Source organism: Canis lupus, chromosome 9, assembly GCF_003254725.2.
Source record: "Canis lupus dingo isolate Sandy chromosome 9, ASM325472v2, whole genome shotgun sequence".
Classification (NCBI taxonomy): Eukaryota; Metazoa; Chordata; class Mammalia; order Carnivora; family Canidae; genus Canis; species Canis lupus.
In genome coordinates this window covers 34,318,723-34,346,392 of record NC_064251.1, presented here as the reverse complement: position 1 = coordinate 34,346,392, position 27,670 = coordinate 34,318,723, and the positions used below count along the sequence as shown (strand labels likewise).

At 52.7% G+C, this 27,670-nt stretch overlaps 2 protein-coding genes and 2 long non-coding RNA genes across 18 annotated transcripts in view; 2 read left to right on the top strand and 2 right to left on the bottom strand.

Annotated features, from left to right (window-relative positions):
• The first annotated feature begins 1,070 nt into the window (after positions 1 to 1,070).
• SEPTIN4 (septin 4) lies at positions 1,071 to 12,901 on the top strand. Of its 9 annotated transcripts, none has more exons than XM_049114142.1 (12): positions 1,071 to 1,404; positions 6,421 to 6,714; positions 7,089 to 7,182; positions 7,622 to 7,708; positions 8,200 to 8,323; positions 11,064 to 11,198; positions 11,311 to 11,428; positions 11,518 to 11,619; positions 11,802 to 11,898; positions 11,987 to 12,149; positions 12,312 to 12,411; positions 12,656 to 12,901. In XM_049114142.1, exons 1-12 carry the CDS (start codon positions 1,402 to 1,404, stop codon positions 12,743 to 12,745), a joined length of 1,407 nt encoding a protein of 468 aa, XP_048970099.1. In that variant the 5' UTR covers positions 1,071 to 1,401; the 3' UTR covers positions 12,746 to 12,901. The 9 variants fall into 9 exon arrangements, with proteins under 9 accessions (XP_048970099.1, XP_025296409.1, XP_048970097.1 ...); XM_025440624.3 differs by having other exon boundaries at positions 1,245 to 1,404; positions 12,686 to 12,901; XM_049114138.1 differs by lacking the exon at positions 1,071 to 1,404 and adding an exon at positions 4,039 to 4,241.
• On the bottom strand, positions 9,123 to 19,963 carry LOC125755747 (uncharacterized). 2 transcript variants are annotated; one of them, XR_007412972.1, is made up of 4 exons: positions 19,844 to 19,963; positions 17,180 to 17,319; positions 14,894 to 15,024; positions 9,123 to 14,048 (listed from the first exon to the last, which is right to left on the bottom strand). It is a non-coding gene; the product is annotated as an uncharacterized LOC125755747 (long non-coding RNA). The 2 variants fall into 2 exon arrangements; XR_007412971.1 differs by having other exon boundaries at positions 14,894 to 17,319.
• Positions 14,037 to 27,670, top strand: part of MTMR4 (myotubularin related protein 4) — a 26,049-nt gene continuing 12,415 nt past the window's right edge. The window contains exons 1-15 of one of the 4 annotated variants that reach the window (XM_025440611.3): positions 14,037 to 14,317; positions 15,766 to 15,804; positions 19,433 to 19,522; positions 19,877 to 19,993; positions 20,522 to 20,604; positions 22,612 to 22,772; positions 22,889 to 22,985; positions 23,163 to 23,276; positions 24,385 to 24,581; positions 24,831 to 24,959; positions 25,403 to 25,514; positions 26,005 to 26,200; positions 26,431 to 26,616; positions 26,705 to 26,875; positions 27,013 to 27,167. In XM_025440611.3, the coding sequence (XP_025296396.1) occupies positions 15,802 to 15,804; positions 19,433 to 19,522; positions 19,877 to 19,993; positions 20,522 to 20,604; positions 22,612 to 22,772; positions 22,889 to 22,985; positions 23,163 to 23,276; positions 24,385 to 24,581; positions 24,831 to 24,959; positions 25,403 to 25,514; positions 26,005 to 26,200; positions 26,431 to 26,616; positions 26,705 to 26,875; positions 27,013 to 27,167 (1,811 nt within the window). In that variant the 5' untranslated portion in view covers positions 14,037 to 14,317; positions 15,766 to 15,801. Of the gene's footprint in view, positions 14,318 to 14,472; positions 14,592 to 15,384; positions 15,404 to 15,765; positions 15,805 to 17,780; positions 18,029 to 19,432; positions 19,523 to 19,876; positions 19,994 to 20,521; positions 20,605 to 22,611; positions 22,773 to 22,888; positions 22,986 to 23,162; positions 23,277 to 24,384; positions 24,582 to 24,830; positions 24,960 to 25,402; positions 25,515 to 26,004; positions 26,201 to 26,430; positions 26,617 to 26,704; positions 26,876 to 27,012; positions 27,168 to 27,670 lie in introns of those variants that run through there. The other 3 variants (XM_025440610.3, XM_025440612.3, XM_025440609.3) reach the window with 3 other exon arrangements.
• LOC112655487 (uncharacterized) overlaps positions 22,844 to 27,670 on the bottom strand; it is a 14,353-nt gene continuing 9,526 nt past the window's right edge. Inside the window, exons 3-5 of one of the 3 annotated variants that reach the window (XR_004818617.2) lie at positions 26,800 to 26,908; positions 25,531 to 25,750; positions 22,844 to 22,979 (exon numbers count right to left, since the gene is read on the bottom strand). This is a non-coding gene — a long non-coding RNA (uncharacterized LOC112655487). Of the gene's footprint in view, positions 22,980 to 24,312; positions 25,751 to 26,799; positions 26,909 to 27,670 lie in introns of those variants that run through there. The other 2 variants (XR_007412970.1, XR_007412969.1) reach the window with 2 other exon arrangements.

Below are 27,670 nucleotides of genomic sequence, written 5' to 3'. Positions count from 1 at the left end.
CTCATTTTCTGGTGTGGGAACTGAGGTTTAGAGTGGTAAAATGAGCTGTCCAAGCTCACCCAGCTAGGAGGGTTTCTCTTCAACGTGCTAGCTTATGAATTCCCTTGATTTCTTTAAGCAATTGTACCCCGCCTTCCATCCTTCAGTCCACCAGTGCCAGATATTCAAGAACATCTCCAATAGCCATGCCATGTTTTCTGAGCCTGTTTTCATCTGCATACCTAGGCCACTTTCCCTCCCTCTGCTAAGTTCTAACTTGATCCCAACCATAACCATTAGTCACAGATCAGACTGAAATAGGATAGGCAGCCTTCTGGCTCTTCTACCAAGAGGAGAGGGTTATGTTGTGGGCCTCAGTTTTGTCTAAAGTGCATTCAGCCCAGTCAGCCTGCCCTGGGGGAAGGCTCTTGGGAGTCAGGGAGAGGTATGCTTCTGGAAATGTCCGCAGAAACTTGACCAGCTCAGACCAGTATTAGCTCAGGAAATCCCTACCAACTCTCTAAGCATCTACTTCTCCCTCACTGCTGATGACACTCCTGAGCCTCTAATGCCTCTAAAGCTGCTGGAGCATCTGTCCCCACAGCATCTCACCTGCTTGTCCAGCATAGACTGGCTCAGGCTTGGGCTGGCCTCTCCAGAGGCCCCCCCCCCCCCCCCCCCACTTTTCTTAGCTCCATAAAGGCCACTAGGCCTCTTTCCTTCTACCCTTCCAGCTGATGATCCCTGGATAATTTATGCAGCAAATCCTCTTTAATCTTTAATCTAGGGTGCAGCAGGAAGGGAACCTCTTGTCTCATCTTCATAGCTTGGGTAAAGGTAGAGAACATCTGACGTTCTACCTTAGGAGGTGTGGAGTGGGGAGGGACAGTCCGTTAACTTGGACATCAGCTCGGGTCATTTCTGGAAAACCTTGGGTAACTAAGGGTTTCTCTCCCAACTCGTGGGGCAAACCCCCTCTCCTTCCAAAGACATTTTCTCCTAGGGATGCCAGGTGGGCCTTTCCTTTTTGGGAATTTGCTCAAACACCCACTGTGATGTACTGCCTGAAGAGACCACTCTTAGGGGCTGAGTAAGGAAGAGCCAGGTGACTGGCGCTGTCCTCAGCGCCTCTGCACACCCTGCGCTTCCCGGAGTCTCGGGCCGCTAGATCCACCCGGACCCGCCACCCACCACCCACCACCCACCGCGGGCCGCCCGCACCCCAGCAGGCGCCAGCGATCTGAGGGCAGGCCCCGCCCCAGGGCCGACTCGTCCCGCCCCCGCCGCCAGGCCCCGCCCCCGGCCGGTCCGCACTCTGGGCGGCGGGCGGGGGCCGGCGGTCCGGCGAGGTCGGCTCGCAGCTCCCGCCGCGGGTCGCTCGGGCGCTGTCCAGGAGGAGCTGGCCCGGCCCGGGCTGCAGCCATGGTAAGGCGCGGGGGCGCGGGGCGCGGGGCGGGCGCGGGGCGCGGGGCAGGCGGGCGCGGGGCAGGGCCGGGGCGCGCAGGGCCCGCTGCTCCCGGCGGCTCCGCGGGGACCGGCGGCGCCGCGGCCCGGGCTGTGCGGGGCGGGAGGCGCTTTCTCCGGCTGCGGGTACAGGCGGGCACTGCTGACGGACGGCGCCGCGTCGCCGCTTCCAAGTTTCTCCCTCTGATCCGAGCAGCGACTAAGCGGGCCCGGGCCCCGGGGTGCTGCGGGTGTTCTTGGACGGAGGGGTGGGTTGGTGAGCGGAGGGGGGCCACCCCCCCGCCCCACCCCGGCCAGCAGAGACGCGCATGTTGGGCTGGGGAGGGCGCGTCAGCGACAGGCGGAGGTGAGGTTCCCCCACCCTTACCTGGGTCAGCTGTTACCTGGATGACCCCTCCTCACCCACCTACCCTGGGTTCAGGGGCCAGTATCAACTCCTTTGGAAAACGCAGAGAAGGCCTGCAAACACTGCCTTTTTCCCCAAGAGGGATGGTGAGACGCTTGGGCCCTCCTTCCTGCAGCCTGGCAAAGAGCAGTTCCTAGGCTCTTCCCACTGTGCCCTCTGCTTGGGGACCCCTGAGAGGGCAGCCCAGTTCACCATCCTACCCGTGGGATCAGGTATATCCCTCTGCCTCTGAGACAGGAACCATGGGGAAGCTTCCTTCTGCTGCATCCTACACTACCCTGCTCCCAAACCAGGTTCCTCTGCAGTAGTGGGGGGTGGGGGAACTCATCCCTGCCACCTGTCTGGAGGAGAAATAGTAACCCCAGCCAGCCTCCGGAGGCCCCCAGGTAGGAAGTTTTGATGTCTGACTGTAAGGGTTCCAGCTCTTCTCCTGCCATCCTTGCCAGAGCCTGCCACAAACACATTATGCTGGATGTCAGGGCCTCCAGGCGCCATGCCAGCCTCTCCTCCCAGTTTGGAAGCCCCCCAACCCTTGCCCTTCACATTGGGAGGCACAGGCTGTTTACAGAAGGAGAAAATCCATGACCATCCTGTGGGGCAGGATATTGGCTGTGGGCAGCCTCCAGAAGGAAACTCCCTGGGCCCACTGGAATCAGAAGCTTCCAGGTCTGGAAAGGCCAACCTTTTGGGCTTTTGTCTTTCAAGCTGTGTCCAGGATGAGGCCCAAGCCTTGGCTAGGAAGTCTTGGTGACCTTGTGACCTTCTCCAGAGGGGGGTTCCTGGGAGAGGCCAAGTGGTGCTTGTCTTTATCCCTGCCCTGCTTCTCCCCACATGGGTATGGATACACTGATTGTTCCAGTGATAGAAGCCTGAAGGAGCATAGTGCCAAGCCCAGCAGGGACCAAGAGGGGCTTTTTCTGCCACACACTAAGTTCAGTTCAGCTGAGGTCATGGTGCTTTCAACTTGGCTGAAGCCACCCTGTTCCCTTCTAATTAAAGACACCCCACTATTGCTAGAGTCCTTAGCTGTAGGCCCTTTAGGCCTAGTTCTTAGGCTGACTGGTTCATGTCCAGCCAGACTCCTCTAGAAGGGGTCTCTTTCTGAAAAGAGATCAGTGTCCCAGCTACTTTGGAGGTCGGTGGGTACAGTGGGGAGGGCTCCCCAGCCCAGGAGCACAGTGGGGTTTACATGGGAAAGGAATAACAGGTCAACATTAATAATAGTCCTGTGACTTGAAATGTACCTTCTCTCCTCAGGTTCAAAACAGCTTGAGGTATCTCTCCCCAGCCTTCCTGGGAGGCAAGGCAGGGCCATTCACAATTGGACATTGAGGCCCTAAAATTAAGACAATATTCAAAATCACAGAGGATGTTTCTCACCAAACCAGAAATACTGGCCTTCTGACTCCATGTGCATACTCCCAGCCAGATCCCTCAGCTTGTGCTTGTCTCCCACCTAATTGGCACTTCTGAAACCTCTGGGATGCCAGCCTCCCTTTGGCCGGAACTCCTGCCCCTCAGAGACCAAGTGCTAATAGCTCCTCCACTGATTCTCTGGAAGCAGTGGGGTGATGGAAGTGATATAGGTCCCCATGAGTCAGAGGTCAGGTATCCTATGGTGGGAGGAGTCCCTCTGTGGTTGGGACTGTGCAAGGGAATATAGGGGCAGATTTCTGAAGACAGTAAGGTTCTCTGCTGGGAAAACACAAAAGGACAAGGGAAGAAAAGCAGGGCTGTTCCCATGAGAACATATTTCCAGGGGATTATAAGACCTCCTACCCTACTTCAGCACTGCTTAACTTTAGTTAAGGTGAAAGAGATTGGATTCCTTTGGGTGTGGAGTCTCATGGGTGGGTGTTCCCAGGTACTGATGGGCCAGGTCACCTTGGGGACAGCTCATGACCCTCTGGCAGGCCTCGGTGTCCTTGGGGGTTCATAGGAGAGGCCAGGTTGATTAAGAGCCTGTGCTGCAGACAGACTTGGGAGGCTGGTGCTGTGCCCACCGGGGTAGGCAGCGGGCAGGCGTCATGGGATAGCCAATCAGAGTAGGAGGGGACTGCAGAGAAACAGAGTGATCCTGCTGCAGCTGAGCTGTCCTTGGAGGGTGGGAGCCAAGGGAAAGGGAGGAGGAGGGGGTGGGGAATGACATTCCACAGGCTTTTTTGGCCCCTGACAGAGAGGGGGGGGGGGGTCAAAGAGAAAGGGAAAGGAGCAAGCCGGGAAGCTGGATTACAAGAACATCGAGACCAGGCTGTTTCTGTGTGTGAGGAACTTTGCCTGGGAGATAAAATTAGACCTAGAGCTTGCCGCCAGGGTGTCCGAAGCGTGGGACATGGACCGTTCACTGGGATGGCAAGGCAGTTCTGTCCCTGAGGACAGGAATGAAGCTGGGGTAAGGTACTACTCTGGGAGATGGGGGGACCTGACCTGTCTTCCTCCTTCCTTGACTGGGATTGGGGCTCAAAGTCAAAAAATAATTTGGTCAGTGTCAGAGCTGAGGGTGGGGAGGGACAGATAGAAGGTGAAGACCCTAGTGTCCTGACTCCTTGTCTAGAGCCCCTGTGGGCTCCTTTCTGCTGATGAGCAGCCAGGACTGGCAGGGAACCCAGGAATGCTGGGTTCCTGGTGACTATTGGCAGACTGGGGATGGTAGGGTCCCCATCAATGCCTTCCTTCCTCCTTTAACTGTTGCCCCTGTGCTCAGTGCCCTTGGGGAAACCAGGTGGAGCACAGTCGTCTTCCCTCTTTCACCAAGACCAAGTGCTGGGTCACTGTGGGGTTATTCAGAGAGGCAGGATTTCCTGGAATTCCCCAGACTTTAGCTGCCAGAAAACAAGACCTGCGGCACCCCCCCCCCCCCCCCCCCCCCCCCCCCCCCGCCCAGCCCCATCTCTTCTCTGTTGCCATACAGTTAATTGTCCAAGCTGGGACACTTTTGAGAGTGAAAAGGAAGGGGCACAACTAATCGTTATGCTAGGACAACAAACTAAGATGTATAGTTACTGTACTGGACCCCCCCCAAATATTATGGATGAGAAAAGCCTGTTAGGCTTGGTCCCTAAACTTCCACATGCTGGTTCTAGTTTCAGGCTAAAGGGCTTCTCTCCTTCCCTCTGTCCAGGTGGGCCCTGGAGACTATGGCTACAAGCAGGTGTGGGGACTTTGAGGTGACAGCCTGGAGGTAGTTCTTAAGAGACTTCCCCACAGCCTCTCTATCTCAGTCCCTTCCCTCTGGCATAAACCTGGCAATGGGCATGTCTGCCTCCCTCAATTCTTCCCTTTGTAAAATGGGGACCTGCAGAAGACTGTGGCCATCTTCTCTCTCCTGGCCCTCGCCGGGACTCCACAGTGGTCTGGGATAGCCCCCACTGGCTTGGCCAATCCCCAGAGAGTGAGTCAGCCTCTGAAGCCGGCCCTTGTCCATTGTCTGGAGGTGGCATGTGGGTATTGTGAGGCAGAGCTGAGCCCAGCAGTGCCAGGCACTCCACAAAGGAAGCTGGCTCCTAAAGGAGAGGGAAAGTTTTAGGGTCTAGAGTTGATGGCAGGAGTGAGGGGAAGCAGCCTCTCTTCCAAGTTGGAGATGGGGGAGCGGGGACAGGTGTCTACAGAGCAGCCAGCCATTCTTTGCCCACCAACCCCTGTGGTTCTCGGTTTAGTCCACATTCCCCCTGGCACTGCTGGCTGAAGCTTACTCCAGGCAGAGGTGGCAAGAGACAACTGATGGGTGCTTCCTCTTATCTCTCCCTCACAGTTAGGGGCTGCCAGCAGCCTAGTGTCCTCCTGTCCTCCCTCACTGGGTCCCTCCTGGCTCCCTTCCACCTTGCACTCAGCCTCCACTGTCAGGTTTGCCCTTCTGTCCTCAGGCCGCAGCACAGATTCTGATGTGGCACAGTGTCTGGAATAAGGGGGGTGTCAGATCAGCTGTACTGAGCTCTTTGCAGTGAGCCCTGGGAAGGGAGCACCTCCAGTAGAGTCTGTACCTTGGTCCTAGAGCTCACAGACCTGCAGTGACAGCGGGCACAGAGCCCCCTGCTGGCTTTTGATTTACCTGGGCTAGCAGCTCCCTTCAACCCTCCCTTCTTCCCTCCTGCCCCTGCCCCATTCTGACTTGACTGTCTGCACTCCCCTTGAATCCTGGACCACGTCCTCCTCTCAGCTCTAACGCCTCTATTGCTCCCCCTTATTTAGTCTGACTTCCTGGCCTTTTGAGCAGTCCCTGGCCCCTGACTTGGCCAGACCCCCAGGAAGGGCAGGGCGGTGAGCACCTTGTTGAGAGGGAGCATCAGGACTGGAGCTACTCAGATCCCAACAGCAGTTGCAAGGACTCTGGGGGCTGCCCAGGGCTGCTCCTGGATCCTGGGGTCTTTCCTGGCATCTCAGCTGGGGAGGCACAGGCGCAGGTGAGGGAGGGATGGTGAGCACTTCCTCAGGCTTGGCTGCTACTGCAGTTTCTTTCCCTTCTAACCACAAGTGCTTTCCTCTCTCTCCCTTTTGCCTTCTTTGGTCTTCCTCCTTCATTCTTCCCTTCATGGCACCTACCTACCTGCCCCACCCCACCCTCCGACCCTCAGATCAAGCGCTTTCTGGAGGACACGGATGATGCAGAACTGAACAAGTTTGTGAAGGATTTCCCAGGAAGCGAGAGCTGCCACCAACCAGAGGCCAAGACCTGGGTGTCCAGGCCCCAAGTCCTGGAGCCAAAGCCCCAGGCCTCGGACCTCTGCCAGGATGACCTGGAGTTCAGACCCCCCTCATGGCCCCAGCCCTCTGACAGCCAGCAGTACTTCTCTGCCTCGGCCCCTCTCAGCCCCTCAGCCCGGCCCCGCAGCCCGTGGGGCAAGCTTGATCCCTATGACTCCTCTGAGGTAGAGCCTCCAGCCCTGCCTTTGCCTTTCAGTGGGCTGGTGCAGGAAGACCCAGGGAGGGAGCAGAGAGATCCTGAGTGTATGTGCATGTATGTCCTGTGTGTGTGTATAGGTGAGTGTACACGCATGCATGCATGTTGAGCTGGAGCCTCTCTGTCTTGTGTCAGCCCCAGCTCTATGGTGTTGACCCCCATGTGCATTGGAAACTATTAGGATCAGGAGCCTAGCTGGTGGCCCCGGATGGGTCCTCTGAGGAGTCTGCCAACGTTCCTCTAGGGCTGGGGCAAAGACCTAGGAGGGAGACAGAAGGCTGGTGTTAGGTCCTGGGGCCCCTCCAGCCTCTCGCTAATGCACTCTGTCTTCCTGTCCATTAGGATGACAAGGAGTATGTGGGCTTTGCGACCCTCCCCAATCAAGTTCACCGAAAGTCCGTGAAGAAGGGCTTTGACTTTACCCTCATGGTGGCAGGTAGAGCAGGGGAAGGGCTGGGCTGGGGAGGTGGTGTCTCCAGTAGGGATGGTATATATATGGGGAGGGGTGGGGTGGGTTAGGAAGGGAAAAGCAGCCAGTGGCGGTATCTTTTTGCAAAATAGCCATGAACCATGAGTGGCCAAACGTGTATATGTAGGGGGTGGGGAGTGTTGAAATGGTATAAAGAACACTTAACCAACAGTTTTCTAATATTTGCCTTTTTCTATGTGACCTTGGGCAATCTCTTTCCCTCGCTGGGCCTCATTCAAATAAGAAGGCTGAACAAGCTGTTCTCTCTGCTTCCTTCCAGCTCTAGAATGCTGTGGTTCACTTGTCTCTTCCCAGTTAGATAAGAAAGCAGCTCCCACCACACCTTGTTCTAGTGGGGTTGCCTCTTGGCTAAAGCCCGTATCTTCTGCTCTCTCTCCCCCATCAGGAGAGTCTGGCCTGGGGAAATCCACTCTTGTCAATAGCCTCTTCCTCACTGATCTGTATCGGGACCGGAAACTTCTCAGTGCAGAAGGTGAGGAAAGAAGCAGGGCTTGAAGAGAGGCACTGGAAATCAAGACTCGTGCCAGAGCCTGGGGGCTGGGGCCTTCCCCAGCAGATGGGAAACCGTGGCTTTCTAGAGGGATTGGCGGCATCTCTCCATAGGCCTATCTAGCCTGGCAGCCCACCAGCCAGCTCCCTAAAGATTTGGGTGCTGGAGTAGGGCAGGGACCAGAATCCTCCTCTCTGAGTGAGTCTCTGACCCCCAAAGGATTCCAGGAATCCAAGAAAAGAGCCTGCAGCAGAGAAGAGGCTGGGGCCAGAGCCAACAGCCACCGGCATTTCCTGTGTTGGGAAATGTGCTCCTTGCTGGTTCCCAGAGAACAGGCCCCCAGGCAGCCTGGGGTGGGAAGGGGGGCAGTGTGGATGAGGCAGTCTGGGCAGCAGAGCTGGTTGGGGTGGGCTGTTTGTCCTGACTGGGCAGGTCCTTGCCCTTGCCCTGGCCTCAGTTTCCCCCTTCTCCAGAGCGGATCATGCAAACTGTGGAGATCACTAAACATGCAGTGGACATAGAAGAGAAGGGTGTGAGGCTGCGGCTCACCATTGTGGACACACCGGGTTTTGGGGATGCAGTCAACAACACAGAGTGGTATGTCTGACCAAGCACAGCCCCAGCTGCCCCCTTCCATTACACTCTCTCTCTCTCTCTCTCTCTCTCTCTCACACACACACACACACACACACACGAGTGGACACATAGGCACAGACATAACCAGAATTGTCAGGAAGAAAGTTTGTGCCCTTAGTGGGTAGCTGTCTCCTCTGGAAAGTGAGAGGGAAGGAGTTGGATTAGATGTTCTTTGATGTCCTTTCTGACTCTGACCCCAATTCTATAATGGGGTGAAGGTACAAGATAAGAAGAAAGTTTGTGCCCTTAGTGGGTAGCTGTCTCCTCTGGAAAGTGAGAGGGAAGGAGTTGGATTAGATGTTCTTTGATGTCCTTTCTGACTCTGACCCCAATTCTATAATGGGGTGAAGGTACAAGATAAGAAAGAAGAGCCTCAGAAAAACAAACACATGAAAACACGTAGCACAAGGCCTGACATCCAGTAGGTGCTCAATAAATATCACCTACCCTCCTTCCTTTTCTTTTACCAGCAACACTTTAGGTGCCACAAACTTTTTCTTTTTTTTTTTTTTTTTTAAAGGGATGAGAGTGCATTGAGGGAGGGCTGAGGAGGGGAAAGAAGAAGCAAAGGGGAAACAAATGGGTTGAGCTTGGTTTAAACTCCAGGCACCCTCTAGGCTAACTGCTAGAAAAGGCAGCTTTATCCGTACACCATCATTCTTGGCTTTTTTTTTTTTTTTTTTCAGGAACTGGAGGGATGCTTAGATAATTGTCAGACCTAAGTGAGTAGATGAGAAGGAGAATGAGTGATAAAGACAGGAGAAAAGGTGGTGCCTTTGATGAAGTTAGGCAAGGGGTGCTAAGACCACTAGACTGAATTCAGATCTTGATTCAGCATTTAGTAACTGTGTGGACTTGAGCAAATGACTGCATTACTGTTTCTTTAGCTGGAACATACCGGTCATATCACCTTGCCCAGGTGATCTGAAAATCACCCCAAATGGTGCATGAGAATGTGCATTAAAAATGAAAGTAAAGAGCTGTTTACGTTACACTAATGGGTTTTAAGATTATAATTGCAGCACCAGTGTGGGACCCCTTGTTGAAAGTTATGAATTTCAAGATGGCCACAGAAGAGAAGCAAACCAAGCATGGGCCCTTTTGAGATCAGGGCCCCATGCTGACTGCATGTGGCACGCCCAGAAAGCTGACCCTTGGGTAATTGCCTCACAGATGCATTAGACTCTTACAGACCTTTCTGTATGTGTGTTTGTTTGTTTTATTGGCCTAGCACATGGATTCATCTTCAACATCAGGGTCTTAGCCTTGAGTGGAGCGCCATTTCTTCTTATATTATTGCCCTGGCACTGTTCTGGCACATGGTGGTCTCCTTTTTTTTTTTTTTTTTTTGTATATTTTTTTATTGGAGTTTGATTTGCCAACATATAGCATTATACCCAGTGCTTATTCCATCAAGTGCCTCCCTCAGTGCCCGTCACCCAGTCACCCCCACCCCCCGCCCACCTCCCTTTCCACCACCCCTTGTTCGTTTCCCAGAGTTAGGTGTCTCTCATGTTCTGTCACCCTCACTGATATTTCCCACATGGTGGTCTCCTGATGGAAATATTCCTGGTGGATTGAGGTGGCCTCTGTGTCATCATTGCTAAGTATGTCTCAGCACCCTGGGCTTGCCATGAAACTCTACCCCAACCAACACCTGGTTTCTACTGTAGCAAGTATCATCCCCTCCTTCAGTCAATCTACTTACCTCCTCTTCCCTTCCCTAATAATAATATTTGCTTGGCATTTCACAGTACACAGTGCACCTCTACATATGCTTATTTAGTAACCAGTAGGAGTTTATTGAGCATATACTAGGTGTCCAGCCAGTGCTGGGCATTTTAAGGGACACAGAATAAGTATGAATCATCCTTGTCACTGAGAGGCTTATGGTCTAGTAGTAGGGGTAGGAGGAGTGGGGGCAGCAGTTCTCTTACATGTGGGTCAATCAACTTAAGTTAGTAAATAGGTCAGGTAATGTAGCAGCAAGCATGTTGAAGAGTCAGAGGCCAAGGGCTTGAGTGGGGAGAATTAGCTCGCTAAAATGATATGGATTGTCTCCTAGATGCTATAGATTTAGTTCCTTCGTGTATGAAGTGAAAGTGATGATGCTTATGTGTCCACCTATCAGGGCACCTATCAGTGAGGATGAAACTAAGTAACAGAAAAGCAAAAAGACTTGAAAATTGGGAGTTCTTGAATATATATGTACACGATTTGACTGTGTGGTGGAGAGAAGGGGAGAGCAGTCAGTGTATATTGATGTACACTGGAAGGAGTGAAGAGATAGTTCTTAGATATGGCCTTGAGGAGGATAGGGTGGTTCAGAGGGGTGGAGCAGAGGGTAGGACCCATGAACAAAGGTTCTGAGGCTGGACTATGAACCTGACTAAGGGCTGCCCTGGCTTCCAGTTGGTGTTCACTTGCAGGTACCTTATTCTTATTGGTTTGTTTGGTCACCTAGGCCTTTTCCTCTCATCAAACTAGTATTTATTGAACTTTGTGCTCAGTCTGATTTTCTAGTGGGGCAAGTGAGATACACCCGTCCCACCCAGGTACCACCCTGCAGATGTAGTAAAGCAAGCCAGGGAATAACAAAGTCTTGGGAACACTGCTTAGGGCGTGGGCTACTCTGTAGCCCCAGAGCTCATGAGGCAGCCCCCACTCCCACAGTTTCTCTGCTTTTCTGTCCCTGCCGCAGCTGGAAGCCTGTGGCAGAATACATCGACCAGCAGTTTGAGCAGTATTTCCGAGACGAGAGTGGCCTGAACCGCAAGAACATCCAAGACAACAGGGTGCACTGCTGCCTGTACTTCATCTCACCCTTCGGCCACGGGTATGGTCCGAGCCTGAGGCTCCTGACACCACCAGGTGCTGCAAAGGGAACAGGCTGAGAGCACCAGGGCAGGGCTGCCACCAGCAGGTGGTCACAGATTCCTGTTCCCCAGGCTCCGGCCACTGGATGTTGAATTCATGAAGGCCCTGCATCAGCGGGTTAACATCGTGCCTATCTTGGCTAAGGCGGACACACTGACACCTCCTGAAGTAGAGCGCAAGAAACGCAAAGTGAGGGAAGCTGGTGGGGGGAGGGGAGCAGGTGGGCTTCTGGAAAGGATGGGGTCGCCAAAACTGTGGGCCCCTCATGTGTTTGTCAGATCCGAGAGGAGATTGAGCGGTTTGGAATCAAGGTCTATCAGTTCCCCGACTGTGACTCTGATGAGGATGAGGACTTCAAATTACAGGACCAAGCCCTAAAGGTGGGGCCAGCCCAGGGCATCCCTTTTCCATTTTGTTTCTTCTGGGCAGAAGAGGGAAGTCGAATTCGATTTAAGGGGTGGGAGAGGAACCTGGTTTCCTAGAGTGAAGCAGAGAAAATAAAGATGGAAAGGAACAGGTAAGAATGGGGGGTACTGACAGGCCCTCCCCCCACTTCTTCCAGGAAAGCATCCCATTTGCTGTAATTGGCAGCAACACTGTGGTAGAGGCCAGAGGGCGGCGTGTTCGGGGCCGGCTCTACCCCTGGGGCATCGTGGAAGGTAAAGCACTGAGCTTGCGACCAGGGAGTCTCCTTGCCCTCAGTGGCTCTCCCCATGCTTCTGGCTGACCCCTAGCCTTGCCATGCAGTGGAAAACCCAGGACACTGCGACTTTGTGAAGCTGAGGACAATGCTGGTGCGTACTCATATGCAGGACCTGAAGGATGTGACGCGGGAGACACATTATGAGAACTATCGGGCACAGTGCATCCAGAGCATGACTCGCCTGGTGGTGAAAGAAAGGAATCGCAAGTATGGCTAGCAGCCAGGACAGAGCTGGCCGGGAGGGGGTCCCAAGCACAGCCTTGGATGAGAGAAAGCCCTTCCTTTGTTCTTCTACAGGCCCTGGACTCAATCCAAGCAGGTGCCAGGGTCCCCCTAGCCTTACCAAGCCCCCTTTCCCATTCCCTTTAGCAAACTGACTCGAGAGAGTGGTACTGACTTCCCCATCCCTGCTGTCCCACCAGGGACAGATCCAGAAACAGAGAGGCTGATCCGAGAGAAAGATGAGGAGGTGAGAGCAGTATGGGGTGGTAGGGATTGACAGTATGGAGGGTCCCTGCTTAATTATAAACGTTCAGTATTTCTTGGTTTGGGAATAGGAAGATCCCTGGCCCTGGTACCTTCCTGGGTCCTGGATTGGTGGATTGATTGTTCTACCTGGGTCTCCATCACATATCTGGACTACCATGCCCATGCCCAGGCTAAGGGATAAGAGTTTGGGGGCACTCCCCTAACACTGTAGGACTCTCTAAAAGGCCCCATTTTGCTATGTGTGCCTGTTCCAGCTGCGGCGGATGCAGGAGATGCTGCACAAAATCCAAAGACAGATGAAGGAGACCCATTAGTTTTCAATCCTGGATATTTAAATCTCCTCTTTGTCCTGCCCAATGCCGGCCCCTCCCAGCACCAGCTCTGCTCAGTCCCCTGCAGCTACTGCCACTTCGCCTTACATCCCTGCTGCCTCCCCAGAGACTCAGAGGAAATAAAGTTTAAGAAATCTATAGCTGCCTTCTGGTGTCACTGTATCTTTACCACCTCCTGGGGACCAAGAATATCCTAGGACCCACTTTTGAAAGGGTGCTGAAGGAGGGTGCTGGTGTCTGGCTTTTAAGTAGGAAAGGGGGAAAAGGGGAAACTTTTCCTCTTCTATGCCAGGGTTCAGTCTCTGCCTAGGATCCAACCTGGCCTCTCCATGGTACTGACCACATCTATCCTGCCCCTCTTATCTGGGGCCCGATCCTCTCTCCCATCTTTTCCATATACAGAATTTTCAATTCTATAGAAGCTTTGGATCTAATATCTGCTCTTGGTAAAACATGGTATTACCTACATGCAGCTTCCTGACTTCCTATTTCCCCTGATTTGGGGAAGGGTATATACAGAATTAAGCTCTGCATTCTAGGAAGCCTGTAATAGAGAGCCCTGAACAAATAGTGAAACCTTTGTGATCATCCAACACTATAGTAAGTGTTGGAAATGAGCAAAGTACAATCGCTGCCTGGAAGAGCTCAATATTCCTGTAACAAATATAAAGCATCTGCGAGGTTGCTGGAGTCAAAGCTGTGAACACGGGCAAAGTTCCTGTTTTGCTGGAATTTCCCAGCTGTAGTAAAAGTTCCAATGTTCAGTAAACAGACACGTGAAGACATCCTGGCCCCGGGGCTTGGTATTCAAAGCCTTCAGGCCAGCTCCCCAAGTGAAGCTAGCTGTTCCACGCTAGCGATTCAACGGTTCTCCATTGCTGCCGCGTTGGTGGTATCGCAAGGCCACGGCGACCTCCAGCGGCCACCGTCCGCCATGCTGCCCGCTCTGGTTCCCCAGAGGGGAGAGAGGAAGGGAGGAGCGAAGAGCGGAGTCCTGTTCCCACTCTCTTTACCGACTAAGAGGTGGCAGCTGGCTAGTGGTAATCTGAGGCCCAGATTAGGGCTGACGGCACCACGCAGGTCCTGAAGGACAGCAGGGTCGGTTCGCTGATGCGAAGTAAGGGTTGGAAGAACCCGTCACGACGCAGAAGAGAGGACGCCCTCCCGTCTCCAGTCGAAGATCGAAGACCGAAGACACAGCCTCGCGCCCAGGCCTCCCTCCTTCTCAGCCTGCGGGGTCCTTTCTCTCCGGGTTTGGGACGAGATGGTCGCAGCGAAACCAAAACTGGAAATGGATAAACAGGTGCCACCGGGGACCTTTTTGAGAACTACACCCCAGGCGTGGTCGTCGCCGGAAGTGGCTGTGAGGCCTGTGCCCCTGCAAGGCCCCGCCTCTAACTGCGCTACCAGTAGGCGACAGCCACCCCCACTTCCGGCCCCTGGAACTTCATCCAGCAACCCCCCTTTTGCTGCTCTCTCATTGGCTGCCGCAGGGACGCGCTGTGATTTCCCATTGGTCGAGCCTCCTCTCCGGGCCGTGCCTCCTCCTTCCAGGTACTGTCTTGTCTTCCGTCACCCGATAGGCTAAAGGCTGGGAGGGCGTCTGCCCAACTGGACCAATGAGCGGAGTGAAGAGTGAGGGCGGCGGCTGCGTGGCGGGGGCAGGGAGGGACTTGGTGTGGCTATTGGCCAGGGCGGGCACAGACCAGAGATACGATTGGTTGGGGAAAGAGGCACTGTGGTGGGGTCGAAGCTGCGCGGCCTCGGCAGCTGGGGAGACGGAAGTGGTGAGAGCGCGGCCTCGGAGGGTCGGGCGGACGCCGCCTGGGTGAGTCACCGTGCCCCGTGCACTGCCAGTCTGGGAACCGCAACGACCGCATCTTGCCCCGCCCCTCCTCAGCCCCTCCGGCTTACATGGGCCCCGCCCTCTGTCATTCGGGGCCCCGCCTCCGAATCTTTAGGCTCCGCCTCTAGAACCTGGACACCTGGGCTCTCCTGCCAGCCTGGCCCGCCCCCCGGGACCAGATCCCCTTGGTCCGGGAGCCCTGGGCATCCCAGGCCTGGTCCTTGTCCCTCCTTCCCTCTTTCCATTTCCCTGAGGCTGCGTGCCAGTGGGCGGTGAGGTAGCACCTTTGGTCTGCTTTTTGCTGGCTCCCCCGCGAGGAAGGGTGGGCTGTGATCAGGAAGGCAGGAAGGCCGGCAGGACCACAGATGGAAGCTTTTATCCCCGCAGCCTTCTGCAGGGCGCTGCTGGACCGTTCCTGAGCTCGGATAGCGGGCATGAGGGAAAGTGTCAGTAAAACCTGGGCCTGGCTTCCTAAGTGGGCCAAGGAGGCCTATCCTGAATTTCTGTTGCTTGGGCCCAACTGACAGGTATTGTTCTGAGGCCTGGGCTGGCCTGATACTGTCACTGTAGTGTGGCCTCCTCCCACATACCTGCTTCCCACTTGGTGTCATATACGTTCAACAGGACCTATTCAGTCCTGCTGCCCAAAGGCATTCTGCTCACAGGTTGTGGTTCCCTCCCTCTTGTCCTCTGCTCTGGACTCTGCCCCCAGTAAACAGGTCAGGTGGGTGCTACTCCCAGACTTAGAGGCTGGCAGAGCATTCCTGTGGATTCATGTCCCTCCAAGGCCAGAAGTAAGTCCTGGTTGGGCAGCCTCTCTTTTCAGAGTTGGCAGTCTTGCTTTCCCCAAAAAAACAGTGTTTGGAGTGTTCTTCTCTTTCTGGTCTGGAAATCAGGACTCTTTGAGTTCTGAATAATCTTGGATGACACTCATTCCTGCCCCAGAACTTTGTGGCCGACTCCATGCCCTGCAGAATTACTTGTTGCCTTCTTCCCATGTAGCTCACATTGCCTCTGTCTGGCATGGGGACTTGTGGAGAGGCTGGATTCTCTGTGAAATTCTCTGTAGAGGTTAGGAGTAGATGTGTGTCCTTTGCTGATTCTAAGGTAATGTTAATGGTGCTCTTTAATCTTATGTTTCTCTGTTTTCTTATAGTAAGAAGCAGGCAGCCAGGACCCTCACCACAGTAGAATGGTGAGTATTCTCTTTCTTCAGACCCTTGTGATTTCTGTAATCTTTCTTTCTCTGTGAAGCTGCCCTGCCCCTCCTGGACCTTGAGCTCCATGCTACTCTGTTCAGCCTCTAAATAAGTTCATCTGTCCTGGAAATAAATTAGGGTTTCTTTAGATTGCAAAACACCAACCAGTATACAGCATTGGGACAGGAAGCCTCTGGAAGTCTTTTCTTGCACGTGCTATGTATGCCATACCTTCCTGATACTCCCACTGGCTCTCTTAACCTTTCATAATGGCCCTTCTCTTGCTTTTTTTGGGGGGTCCCTGGTGGAAGCTCTCTGCTCTGGTCTGGAAAACCAGGCCTCCTTTATCTCAAGATTTTCCTACTTCCCAGTGGGCTTCTTGAATGTTGTTGGTGCTGTATCAGGAGTGACTCCACCAAAACAGTGAGGCTTCTCCAGCTCTAAGATACCGCTTCTTTTAAGCTACTGCACTCAATACCTCACTGGATATATAGCAGGATAGCAGCCTCAAGGTGCCCAGAATATCAACTGGGTTGGTACAGGGGATGGGAATGAGGGGGATAATGATTCTGTCCACCTTCTGAAATACCATTCTGTCACCTCAGGTGAATTCAGGGAACTCCTTACTTAACCCCCGAGAACTAGGAGGAGGAAGCAGTGAGAGAAAAAGAGAGTGGAGAGTTGCAGGCCCTGGCCCATACCAGGCCCTTGCTCTGGCTGTATCTTTTCCGTTTCTTCATGTGTCGCTTGTGCAGGTTAAGGAATTCAGTTGGTGAGAGGACTCTCTCCTTCCTTCCATAGGCATGTGGGGATGTGGTTCTGGTCTTGTCCTAGAAAGCCTCCTGGTCTTGGTCCCCACCAACTGGTGGCCGCTTTCCTTTTTCTCCTCTGCGACACTCCAAAAAGACCATGGGCTTCCTTGTTAGCCTACTCTAATTTTGAATCCTCGCATCACCGCTTAAATAGCTTAGGTAAATTGTATATTTTCTTTCTGTGCCTGACCTTTCACCAGCAAAAAAGGATAAAGCTTAATTCTTGGGGAGTTGAAAGATTTTAGTGATGTAATGTTTGAAACATGTCTGGCTCATAGTAGATGCTTAATACAAAGTCAGGTTTTCTCCTATATCCCCTTGTCCCCCAAAGCCCTGGTTTCTGAAAGTTTCCAGGCATACGAAGCATGGGGTTCCAACCAGTTCCTTCTGTGACTCTTGGTGACACTTTGAGCCTCACTGCTCCTTATTCCTTGGCCCTCTACCGTACCCCCTCTATACCCTACTCTTGGGTTTCGGGTTTTGTTTTTGCATAGCTCCATAGTTTTAGTTTTCTCTTTCTCAGCCTAAAAAAATTATTCTCCAAGAAAGATGTTCTTACCCAGACATCAGAGGATGTGAAACAAGGGGAAGATGGAGCTGACGGAGTAGGGTTGGGTGGGGGCCTTGGAATAAAAACACTCAGAGAACTCCCCTTTCAGGAGTGTGGAGCGACCAAGCTGGCAAAGACCAGTGTCCGATCTACGGGGCAAAAAAAGGAGTGAATTTAGTGACGTCAAGGGGTTGGAGGATAAGGACACTGATGGACAGGGGTATGGTGGGTGGTGGTTTTGTAGGGAAGGGAGGAAGCCTTGAAACTGTAGGTGAGCTTTACCTTGGGAATTCGGAACAGGTACTGGGGGAACTCAGAGTGGGGAGGGCATGGGGACAGGGTGTGAAAAGGGAGTTGTGGGATGGCTCACCCGGGAAATATGGGAAATGAAAAGATGTAGGAGGTCTTGCCTTACCCTCTCACGCGGTCTGGGGGCAGTCCCACAGCGTCCCCGGAGGACGCCCTCGCACCGGGTGGAGGGGCCGCGAGGAGGGAGGAGTCTGGAGCCGTGGGCGGGGCCGCGAGATCCGCCCCACACCCCCGCCCTCCCCGTGCGGCCTGGGGCGCTCCCCTCGCCTGGCTCCCCTCCCTTCCGCGCTCGTGCCTGAGGGCGGAGCCGGGCTCGCTCCATTGTGGAGAGGAGGGGAGAGGCGCGCGGGAGTCGCGCCGAGGCCCCGCAGCCAGGGATCTCGACTCCTGGCCGCCGCGGCTGCACCTGGCGGGCCCCGCAGCCGGGATGCGGCGGGCGCCCGGCACTGGCCGGCAGCGCAGCGGCTCCGGGGACATGTGCGCTGGCCCAGACCGCCCGCGACCATGAGCCTGACCGCCCGCGTCTCCTGCTCCATGCTCAGCTGCTTCGTAAGTGTTGGCCTGGCCGGCGGGGGCCCCGGGGGGTCCCAGTGCTTGCTGCACCCGCAGCCCCGCCCAGGGCCAGCCCTTGCGATTCCGAATTTTAGCCCATCCCCCTTCCCATTGCCCCTGCCAGGCAGCCGAGGGGGAATTCCCTTTTCTTTCTTGAACTTGCTTTCATCTTCGGGTGCCGGGGATGATGGAAAGCCCGGGGTGGAAATTCTGTGACCCATCTTGGCCCCGCCGCCGCTGCCCTTGACTGCAGATCTCCAGGCCCCGCCCTGCAGGGGTACATCCCTTTCCCTCCGCCTCTCCATCTTGGTCCCACCCGCCGCATCCTTGCTGGGGGATGTGGGATGTGGCTGCTCAGGGATGTTAGGGGGCCAGCTGGCTAGCACGGGATGTCTGAGCTGTTTCCCTGGCTCCAGTCCCCTCCCCCTTCCAGCACTCCATACCTCACCTGACACGCCAGTCTTTTCTCCTTGACTGTCCCCCAGACAGCCTCTCTTCTCCATCTTCCCTGCCTCTGCAGGGCTCCGTACCTCTGCATCATTCCCAGCCCTCCCCTCCTCCCCCCTCTGGCTTCGTGCTCCTTCCCAGCTTCCCCCATCTGTCCTCTCCTGTTCCCACCCCTCCCTCCTTACCCCACCCTCACCACCCCCGTAGCTGGCTGCCAGGCCTCCTCTCTCTCCCCTGGCCTTCCTTGGGTCTCCTGGCTTCTCCCAGGCCCGTAGATCCCCTCTTCACCCCTTCCTGGTGGTTGGGAGAGGAGTTACTTCTGCTTGCTATGGGTATTCCTTAGGAATTCCCCTCTCATCAGCAGGCAGGGCAGGTTGCTTGGCAGGTGATAGGGGCTCTTTAGCAGTGTGAACCTAACTGGAGGATAAGCTCGGGTTCCAAAACACATCCTCCTTTTGAAAGCATCCATGAAGGCCCTCTAGAGGCATGGGACTGAATCCCCCAACCCACTCCTCTTTGTCTCCTTCACCTATCCGATTGGAGTGTCTGTGGCCTTCGGTGCCTGCTTTCCCTCCTGTCTATAAGCAACATCTATACCTGGTTCCTTTTTCTCAGGGCAGCACTTCCTATTCCCACTTCTGTCTTACCCTCACTTTTTTTTTTTTTTTTCTTTTTCTTAGTTTTCTCTCTTCCTCCATTTGGGAAATTTTGGGTCTATTTAGTTCTGCTGCTGTTTGACGAATACAGATTCCCAGTTCCTCTTTGGCTTAATAGGCTTCAGTACCCCCTCCACCTCACCCTCCTACCAAGCCTGGCCTCTTGTCCATCCTTTGGTGACCAAACCTTTATAAGTGTGTGTGGTGTGTATGTAGGTTTATTGAGGGGAGGGGAGCAGAATGAGGTCTAATGGGCCAAGTGGAGCCTGATGACTTAGGCCTGAAGCCTTCCCCACAGGGTGAGGAGGGGCCCCCCAGCCTGGAGTACATCCAAGCCAAGGATCTGTTCCCCCCCAAGGAACTAGTGAAAGAGGAGGAGAATCTGCAGGTAAGGAGGAGTTGGGGGCCCAGGGTGGGTGGAGCTCTCTGCTCAGTTAAAAACACCTTTCCCTCCCTCCCTTCAAACAACATCTCCAAGGGATCTAGTACTGGGGCTTTGGCTTCCTGTTTCCGGGTCTCTAGAGGGAGGGGAATCTGTGTATGTGCATTATGGAGCCTTTGGCCCCAGGGAAGGAAAGGCAGCTTTCCTGTACGGCTGTTGCCTGGTGCCGCTACCGTGGAGAGGACTCTTCTGTTTTTCCTTGGCCCAACTTTTCCAGTGGGCATCCCACAGGTCAAGGTTGGGGAGGGGGATGGAGGGGTGACTTACTTCTGGACTGAAGGTCCCTCTGCCCCTCGACAGGTGCCCTTTGCAGTGCTGCAGGGTGAGGGAGTGGAGTTCCTGGGCCGGGCAGCCGATGCCCTAATTGCCATCTCCAACTACCGGCTGCATATCAAGTTCAAAGATTCTGTCATCAACGTGAGTTCCCGTCTTGTTCTCCCACACCCAAGGCAGAATCCCTGCCTGGTTCACAAGTGTGAGTGCTCCAGTGCTGGACTTGATCATGTCTCCAAAAAGTTGGGGTGCCCTTCTTTTCAATAACTTTTCATTTTCCTGCTTCCTTCTCCTAGCTATAGGTCTTTCTGCCTCTCTTATTCTTCCTTCTCCTCTTCTCTCTTTCCCTCACTCTGTTGCTCACCCTTGTAAGGGGTATAGCGGCATTGTTGGAAGAGTGCCAGTTCCCAACTGTGTGACCTTGGTTCGGTCACCCAACTGAGGCTCTATTTCCTCCCTCATAATTTGGTGTGAAAATATCTGCTCTGCAGGTTTCTCATGATTATTATTTAAGGTCGCATATGTAGAGGACCCAGCACAGTTATCAGGCGCTTAACTGGCCCTCAGTAAATGTTGGTTTCCTTCCTCATATTGCTGCATCAGCATCTAGGCTGAGGTGGGCATGAGTGATGAGAGTGGGGATCTGAGCTTTAGTTTGCCTTTCCTCTGAAGGTCCCCCTCCGGATGATTGACAGCGTCGAGAGCCGTGATATGTTCCAGTTGCACATTGCCTGCAAGGACTCCAAAGTGGTGAGGTGAGAATAGTGTGGATGGACTCACATCCTCTGGCCCTAGTCTTACCCGGACCTCTCTGATATAGGGTTTTTCTGGAGCAAGAAGAAAAAATACTGCTTCCCTTTCCCAATTTGGGAGAAAATATAGAAGCCCTGTCTAGGTTGGGAGGTCAATTTTACTAACCCACAGTATCTTGACCTGAGTAAATGCGGATAAAGCAGAGCTCGTGGAGTTATCATAGGGCTTAAATTGGATAATGAATGTGAATGCACCTAGGATTGGCATAGAGCACTCACATTATTGTTGGTTCATTTATTAATTCACTTAACATTTATTGAGCAGTCTACTCTATGGCAGACTGTTATAGGCACTGGGGATACAGCAAGAACTAATAGAAAAATTTCCTGTCTTCATGGAGCTTATATTCCAATGGGTAGATGGCAGCAGTAAATAATGAGTAAAATATGTTAAATGATAGTAAGTGTAAAGGTGAAAAATAAAGCAGGAAGGGGGATATGGAGTGCTATGGGGGTAAAGGTTGTAGCTCTAAACAATAGTATCAGAGAAGATTGCACTGACATTTGAGTCAAGACCTGAAGTGAGGGATCCCTGGGTGGCGCAGCGGTTTAGCGCCTGCCTTTGGCCCAGGGCGCGATCCTGGAGACCCAGGATCGAATCCCACATCAGGCTCCCGGTGCATGGAGCCTGCTTCTCCCTCTGCCTGTGTCTCTGCCTCTCTCTCTCTCTCTCTCTGTGACTATCATAAATAAATAAAAAAAAAAAATTAAAAAAAAAATTTAAAAAAAAAAAAAAAAAAAAAAAAGACCTGAAGTGACCATGTGGTATTTGAGTGAAGAGGGTGCCAGACAGAAAGAATAGTGAGTGCAAAGGCCCTGAGGTAGGTGTTATGCCTAGTGTATTAGAAGAATAGCAAAGTGGCTAGTGTAGCTGGAGTGGAGTGCAGGTAGGTTATAAGATCTGAGAGGTAAGGGGGATGTCAGGGTGTCATAATGACAGGATTTTACTTTGAGGGAAATGAGAAACCACTGCAGGGTTTTCAGCAAAGGAGAGATATGATCTGATTAATGTTTTATAGAATCCCTCTGGCTGCTATATTGAGAATAGATACAAGGGGTTCAGGCGCAAAGACAAGGGCAAAAGCAGAAGGAATAGTTAAGAAGCTATTGTAGTTAGCCAAGTGAGAGAACACGGTGGCCTGGCTAGGGTTCAGATTGGTGGAAGTGTTTAGATTTTTGAAGGTAGAGATGACAGGATTTGCTGACAGATTGGATATGAGAGAAAGAAGAGTCTGGAATGACTCCAAAGAACATTAAAAGAGTGTCCACCTTAGAGTCTGTCATGTACTTGGGTCTGTAGGGATTCAGAAGGAGAATCGCACTGGTCTTCCCTTCAAGGAGGTTGAGGTCTGGTTGCTAAAGGAAGATTCAACAGTGACAATTTGCTATGGAAAAACTTAGTTTAATGCTCTAAGCATATTAAGAATCAGGGAGGAAGGGGTCTGTAAAATGGAGTGGGCTGGGAAGGCTTCAAGGAAGAGGCGGTTCAGAGTATCAGTAGGATGTGGTTTGGCCCAGAGGAGGCGTTATCAAGTGGAGTGAAAAAATAGGGAGTCCGGAATGGTGTGAAAAGGACTTCCTGCCTGAAGCAGGAGTCATGAGAAAACATGGAGTAGCAGACATTCAGGGATGTGTAGCAGAGTTTAGATCTGATATAAGAAATGGTAGTGCCCCTTTAGAAGGGACAAGTATGTCCCAAGGACTAGAGTTCTTGGGAAAACAGTTGTCCAAAGGTAAGTTCTCTTGGGTGTTGGCCAGTGTCCCTGGCCCTCCCCAGGGACTCCATGCCTTACCTCCTGTTTTATTTATTTATTTTTTATTATTATTTTTTCTTACCTCCTGTTTTAAAGCAAGCCTCTCCCCGCAGCCTTCTTGTGGCCTTGTTTTTGACCCTCATGGCCCCAATGGAAACCTGCCTCTTGTCTCACTCTGTGGCTTCTTGCCTGGCAGGTGCCACTTCTCTACCTTCAAGCAGTGCCAAGAGTGGCTCTCACGGCTAAGCCGGGCCACGGCAAGACCTGCCAAGCCTGAAGACCTCTTTGCCTTCGCCTACCATGCCTGGTGCCTGGGCCTGACTGAGGAGGACCAGCATACCCACCTGTGTCAGCCAGGTAAGGCCAGGCTGTTTTATTTGGGAGACTTCATCTCTCTTGGTTCTTAACCCTCTTCCACCCATGGACATGGTGCACTTGGATGCTGACAGGCAGGCATGGGGACTGTGTTGCAGGAGAGCACATACGATGTCGGCAGGAGGCTGAGCTCACGAGGATGGGCTTTGATCTGCAGAATGTCTGGAGAGTCTCCCACATCAACAGCAACTACAAGTGAGAGGGCAGGGGGTGGAGAACCAAAATACCAATCCAGACTTAGACCTTGCGGGGCATAGGCCCTGGTTCTGTAAGATAGGATTCCTGGTCTCTCTTCCCACAAAGCCATCCCTGGGGATCTTGTTATTACAAGTCTTGGATCACACTTGGTGACCCCATCTGGTTTCTCCGCAGATTGTGCCCCAGTTACCCCCAGAAGCTGCTGGTTCCTGTGTGGATCACAGACAAAGAGCTGGAGAACGTAGCTACCTTCCGCTCCTGGAAGCGGATCCCTGTGGTTGTGTATAGGTGAGGGGTAGGGGATAGGAAGTAGGGAGGACACTTTTTATGCAATAATAGTCAGAAGTGGAGATTTTGCCTGGTTGACTGGGAATTGACATCCTGCAGGAAATGAAATAATTTCAAATCAAAAACTGCCACAGCTTTTTTCTTTTAAAGATGAGGCTTTGGGAGATCACTTTACTTTTTTTTGGAGAATGTGTGTGTGTGTGTGTGTGTGTAAAATGTTGCATTAACGTGTGTACAATGTTGTGTGTGTAAATTGTTGCATTAGAGCAAGGATTGGCAAACGATTGCCTGTGAACCAAATCCAGCCTGTTTTATGTACAGCGCCTAGTGCTATGAATGGTTTTTACATTTTAAAAAATTTAATTAATTTAATTAATTAATTTTTTTTAAAGATTTTTATTTATTCATGAGAGAGAGAGAGAGGCAGAGATACAGGCAGAGAGGGAGAAGCAGGCTCCATGCAGGGAGCCTGACACGGGACTCGATCCTGGGTCTCCAGGATTAGGCCCTGGGCTGAAGGTGGCACTAAACCACTGAGCCACCCGGGCTGCCTGGTTTTTACATTTTTAAAGGGTTAGTTTTTTGGTTTTTGTTTTTAAACCAAGAAGAAAGAAGAATGTGTGACAGTGACATGTGAAGCTGAACATTAATTGTTTGTTTCTTTACTGAAAAAGCTTGCCAATCCCCTGCACTAGAACATTGTAGCTAAAATAGTGTGAGACAGACAGTAGCTACGGGGTTTGGAGCTGTTCTGCCCTGGGCTAAGGCTTGTTCTCCTGCTGGGTGTCTGTACCTGGAGCAGGTGTTGTGCAGATTTAAGAAGTCAGGGTCACCTTGGCAACACAGAGATCATTTGAGAAATGTGTAAACTATAAACTTTGTAAACTTTGTTTACAAAGACAGAACTTTGTAAACTATAAAGCCCTCTAGATATGTCAAGGGCTTTTGGTTGTTATTATTGTGACCTGGGTGAGCTGGTAGCCCCTGTTGGCTCTGGAGATCTTGGTCTGGCCTCCTGAGGCCTTGGTAGTAGGCCTGGGGCGGGGGTGGGGTGGGGTGGAGGGGGCTGCAAATGGCGAGGGCATGATGGTTTCTTCCATTTTGTCAGACACCTACGCAATGGAGCTGCAATCGCCCGCTGCAGCCAACCTGAGATCAGCTGGTGGGGCTGGCGCAATGCTGATGATGAGTACCTGGTCACGTCCATCGCTAAAGCCTGTGCTCTGGACCCGGGGACAAGGGCCACTGGGGGCCCCCTCAGCACTGGGAATAGTGATGCCAGTGAGGCATGTGACACTGACTTCGGTAAGGTATTGAGGGTGGTGCGGGCCCCCTGGAGAGCAGGTTCCCTCCTTGGCCTCATTGGCTTTCAGAGAGCCCCCAGTGAGAGGATGGGAAGAAGATGACTTAGGGTGCCAGTGTCTCTGCCCTTTGGGAGGCTGTGGGGGGACGAGGATCTCCAGTTGTAAGTTCTTTTCTTTAGAAAGAGAATGTTCCAGGGCAGGGTGAGGCTGGGCTGGCTGACCCAGGGTCTATTCCCTGCTGTGTGTTTAGATTCCTCCTTGACTGCATGTTCTGGAGTGGATAGCACAGCAGCCACCCAGAAGTTGCTGATCCTGGATGCTCGATCCTACACAGCGGCAGTGGCCAACCGGGCCAAGGGTGGAGGCTGTGAGTGCGAAGGTATCGCCATTAGCCCAGTGTCTGTAACCTGTCTGTGCTCTCGGTAGCTTGAGTGAGGAAGGGCCCGGGGGCAATTTGCATAGTGGAAAGAGCCAAACAAACTTGGCTTAGAATCAGGACTCTGCCACTTAACTATTGATGACTCCTTTGCTTGATCTGTCCAAATATTATTGTCTTATCTGTAGAATGGGGATGATAATAAAAATTATGGGCATAGCGCAGCTACTATATATTGAGAGCTTACTATATGTCCTCATTACTGGTAGTACCGTGACTATCATTTGTCAGTAATATCCTTATTATTGTTAGTGTATGGCACCTGAGCATCCAGAGCAAAGTGGTCTGCCCTGCTTGGGAAGCCTGGCTCACAGGGACCACTCTTGTCCTGGATGCTTGTTTCTAGGACATGTTCTTACGCTGTACCCTCCTCTGTATGTCTACAGAATACTACCCGAATTGTGAGGTCGTGTTCATGGGAATGGCCAACATCCATGCCATCCGGAACAGCTTCCAGTACCTCCGGGCTGTGTGTAGCCAGATGCCTGATCCCAGCAAGTAAGGTGGTCCCTACCTGCCCCCAGTTCCATCTTCACTCGTCTTGTCTTCACGCAGTTCTTCTAGTTCTTACAAGAGGAGATAGGGAGATGGGAAGTGTGGAGGTACAGGAGACCTGAGGGCCTGTTGCAGTGGGCCAGTTCTAAGAGCACTTCTTCTGCTTCTCAGCCAGCACTTTGGAATAGCCACAGTACACTGAGTTTCTTTGGTTTGTCCTACCTAAAGAACACAGAGAACTGGGGAAAGAAAGGATGGCTCAATGTACATGCGATGCTTCCCATTCCTCGCTCAGTCCTCAGTCTCTTGAGTGCCTCAGGTCTTGTCTTCTTTACCTTCCTGCCAGATATCTCCTGGCAGAAAGGCCATGGCTGGACCTCCTGGCTTCAGCCCTCACTAGGGACATCATTAGGAGAGGCTGGCTGTGGGTGGTAGAGAGACCATTGGAGCCTTAGCGCCCTTGGGGACAGACTCAATTTCTGCTCTCGTGTAGCTGGTTGTCGGCCCTGGAGAGCACCAAATGGCTGCAGCACTTGTCGGTGATGCTCAAGGCAGCTGTGCTTGTGGCTAATACCGTAGACCGGGAAGGCCGGCCTGTGCTCGTGCACTGCTCTGACGGCTGGGACCGGACGCCACAAATCGTTGCCCTGGCCAAAATATTGCTGGACCCATACTACAGGACGCTGGAGGTATTGAATGGAGTTGGGTGGGAAAGAACAGAGGGAAAGGAGGTGGGGAAGGTGTTGGGCCCTCAGAATCGGTCTTGGGGATCTTTCAGTAGGGGACATTGGTGGCTTTGAGTCTTCTAGCATCAGTTCTGCCCTCCTCTGAAGCTACCAGCTCTCTGCTTTGGGCATCCCCTAGGGAGTAGCACGCTAGCCTTTCCAGAAAGGCCCTATACTTATCCCCTTTTCTGCAGGGCTTCCAAGTTTTAGTAGAGTCTGACTGGCTGGATTTTGGTCACAAGTTTGGAGATCGCTGCGGCCACCAGGAGAATGCAGAGGACCAAAATGAGCAATGCCCTGTGTTCTTGCAGTGGCTTGATTCTGTTCATCAGTTGCTCAAGCAGTTTCCCTGCCTGTTTGAGTTTAATGAAGCATTCCTGGTGAGTTCTGAAGCCTGTGACCAGGGTCGGGGTGGGGGCGGAGGAAGGCGGCCCAGGCTCCCAGGTGCAAACTGTCTTGGCCCTCTAGGTAAAACTGGTGCAGCACACATACTCCTGCCTCTATGGCACATTCTTGGCCAACAACCCCTGTGAACGAGAGAAGCGCAACATCTATAAGCGGACCTGCTCTGTGTGGGCTCTCCTGCGAGCTGGCAATAAGAACTTTCATAACTTCCTCTACACACCAGGCTCAGACATGGTAAGTCTTGTCCTGTAGGTGCTGCTTGGAGACCTGCAGGGAGAATGGGCTGAATCAGTGGGAGAGAAGGCAGGCTTAGAGAAGGAAGAGGGACCTGGAACAGCTCACAAGACACTAGCACGGGGCTGCTTCCCTAGGTCCTGCATCCTGTGTGTCACGTCCGGGCCCTGCACCTCTGGACAGCTGTTTATTTGCCAGCATCATCTCCATGTACACTTGGGGAGGAGACCATGGATCTTTACCTTTCCCCGGTGGCTCAGAGCCAGGAGTTTTCTGGTCGCTCTCTGGACAGGTAAGAAGAGTCCTTCTTGCTCTCTCCTCCTCTCCACCAGGAAGGCAATGGTTGCTTTGTGCCTAACCTAATATTCTCCATCTTTTATGAGATATTTAAAGACTTTTTTTTTTTTTAGATTTTGTTTATTTATTCATGACAGATATATATATATATATATAGAGAGAGAGAGAGAGAGAGAGAGGGAGAGAGGGAGAGAGAGAGAGGCAGAGACACAGGCAGAGGGAGAAGCAGGCTCCATGCCGGGAGCCCGACACGGGATTCGATCCCGGGACTCCAGGATCATGTCCTGAGCCAAAGGCAGCAGGTGCTGAACTGCTGAGCCACCCAGGGATCCCCTTTTATCAGATATTTAAAAGCAACTTCTTGCCTCAGTTGAAGGAGAAACTTGGCTCAGGACTTGTGCACTCTGTGTGTTTTCAAGGTCCTCTCTTAAGATAAGATTGGTTACCTTCTTTTCTGGAGCTGCTATCCTATGTGTCATAGCCAGCAGGGGAGAGGAG

Bases quoted from the DNA above. Each gene is read 5' to 3' on its own strand.
- SEPTIN4 (XM_049114138.1), top strand. From the start codon at position 4,182: ATGGACCGTTCACTGGGATGGCAAGGCAGTTCTGTCCCTGAGGACAGG. The intron at 11,199-11,310 runs GTATGGTCCGAG...CCTGTTCCCCAG, and splicing joins ATCTCACCCTTCGGCCACGG to GCTCCGGCCACTGGATGTTG. The intron at 11,899-11,986 runs GTAAAGCACTGA...CTTGCCATGCAG, and splicing joins CCCCTGGGGCATCGTGGAAG to TGGAAAACCCAGGACACTGC.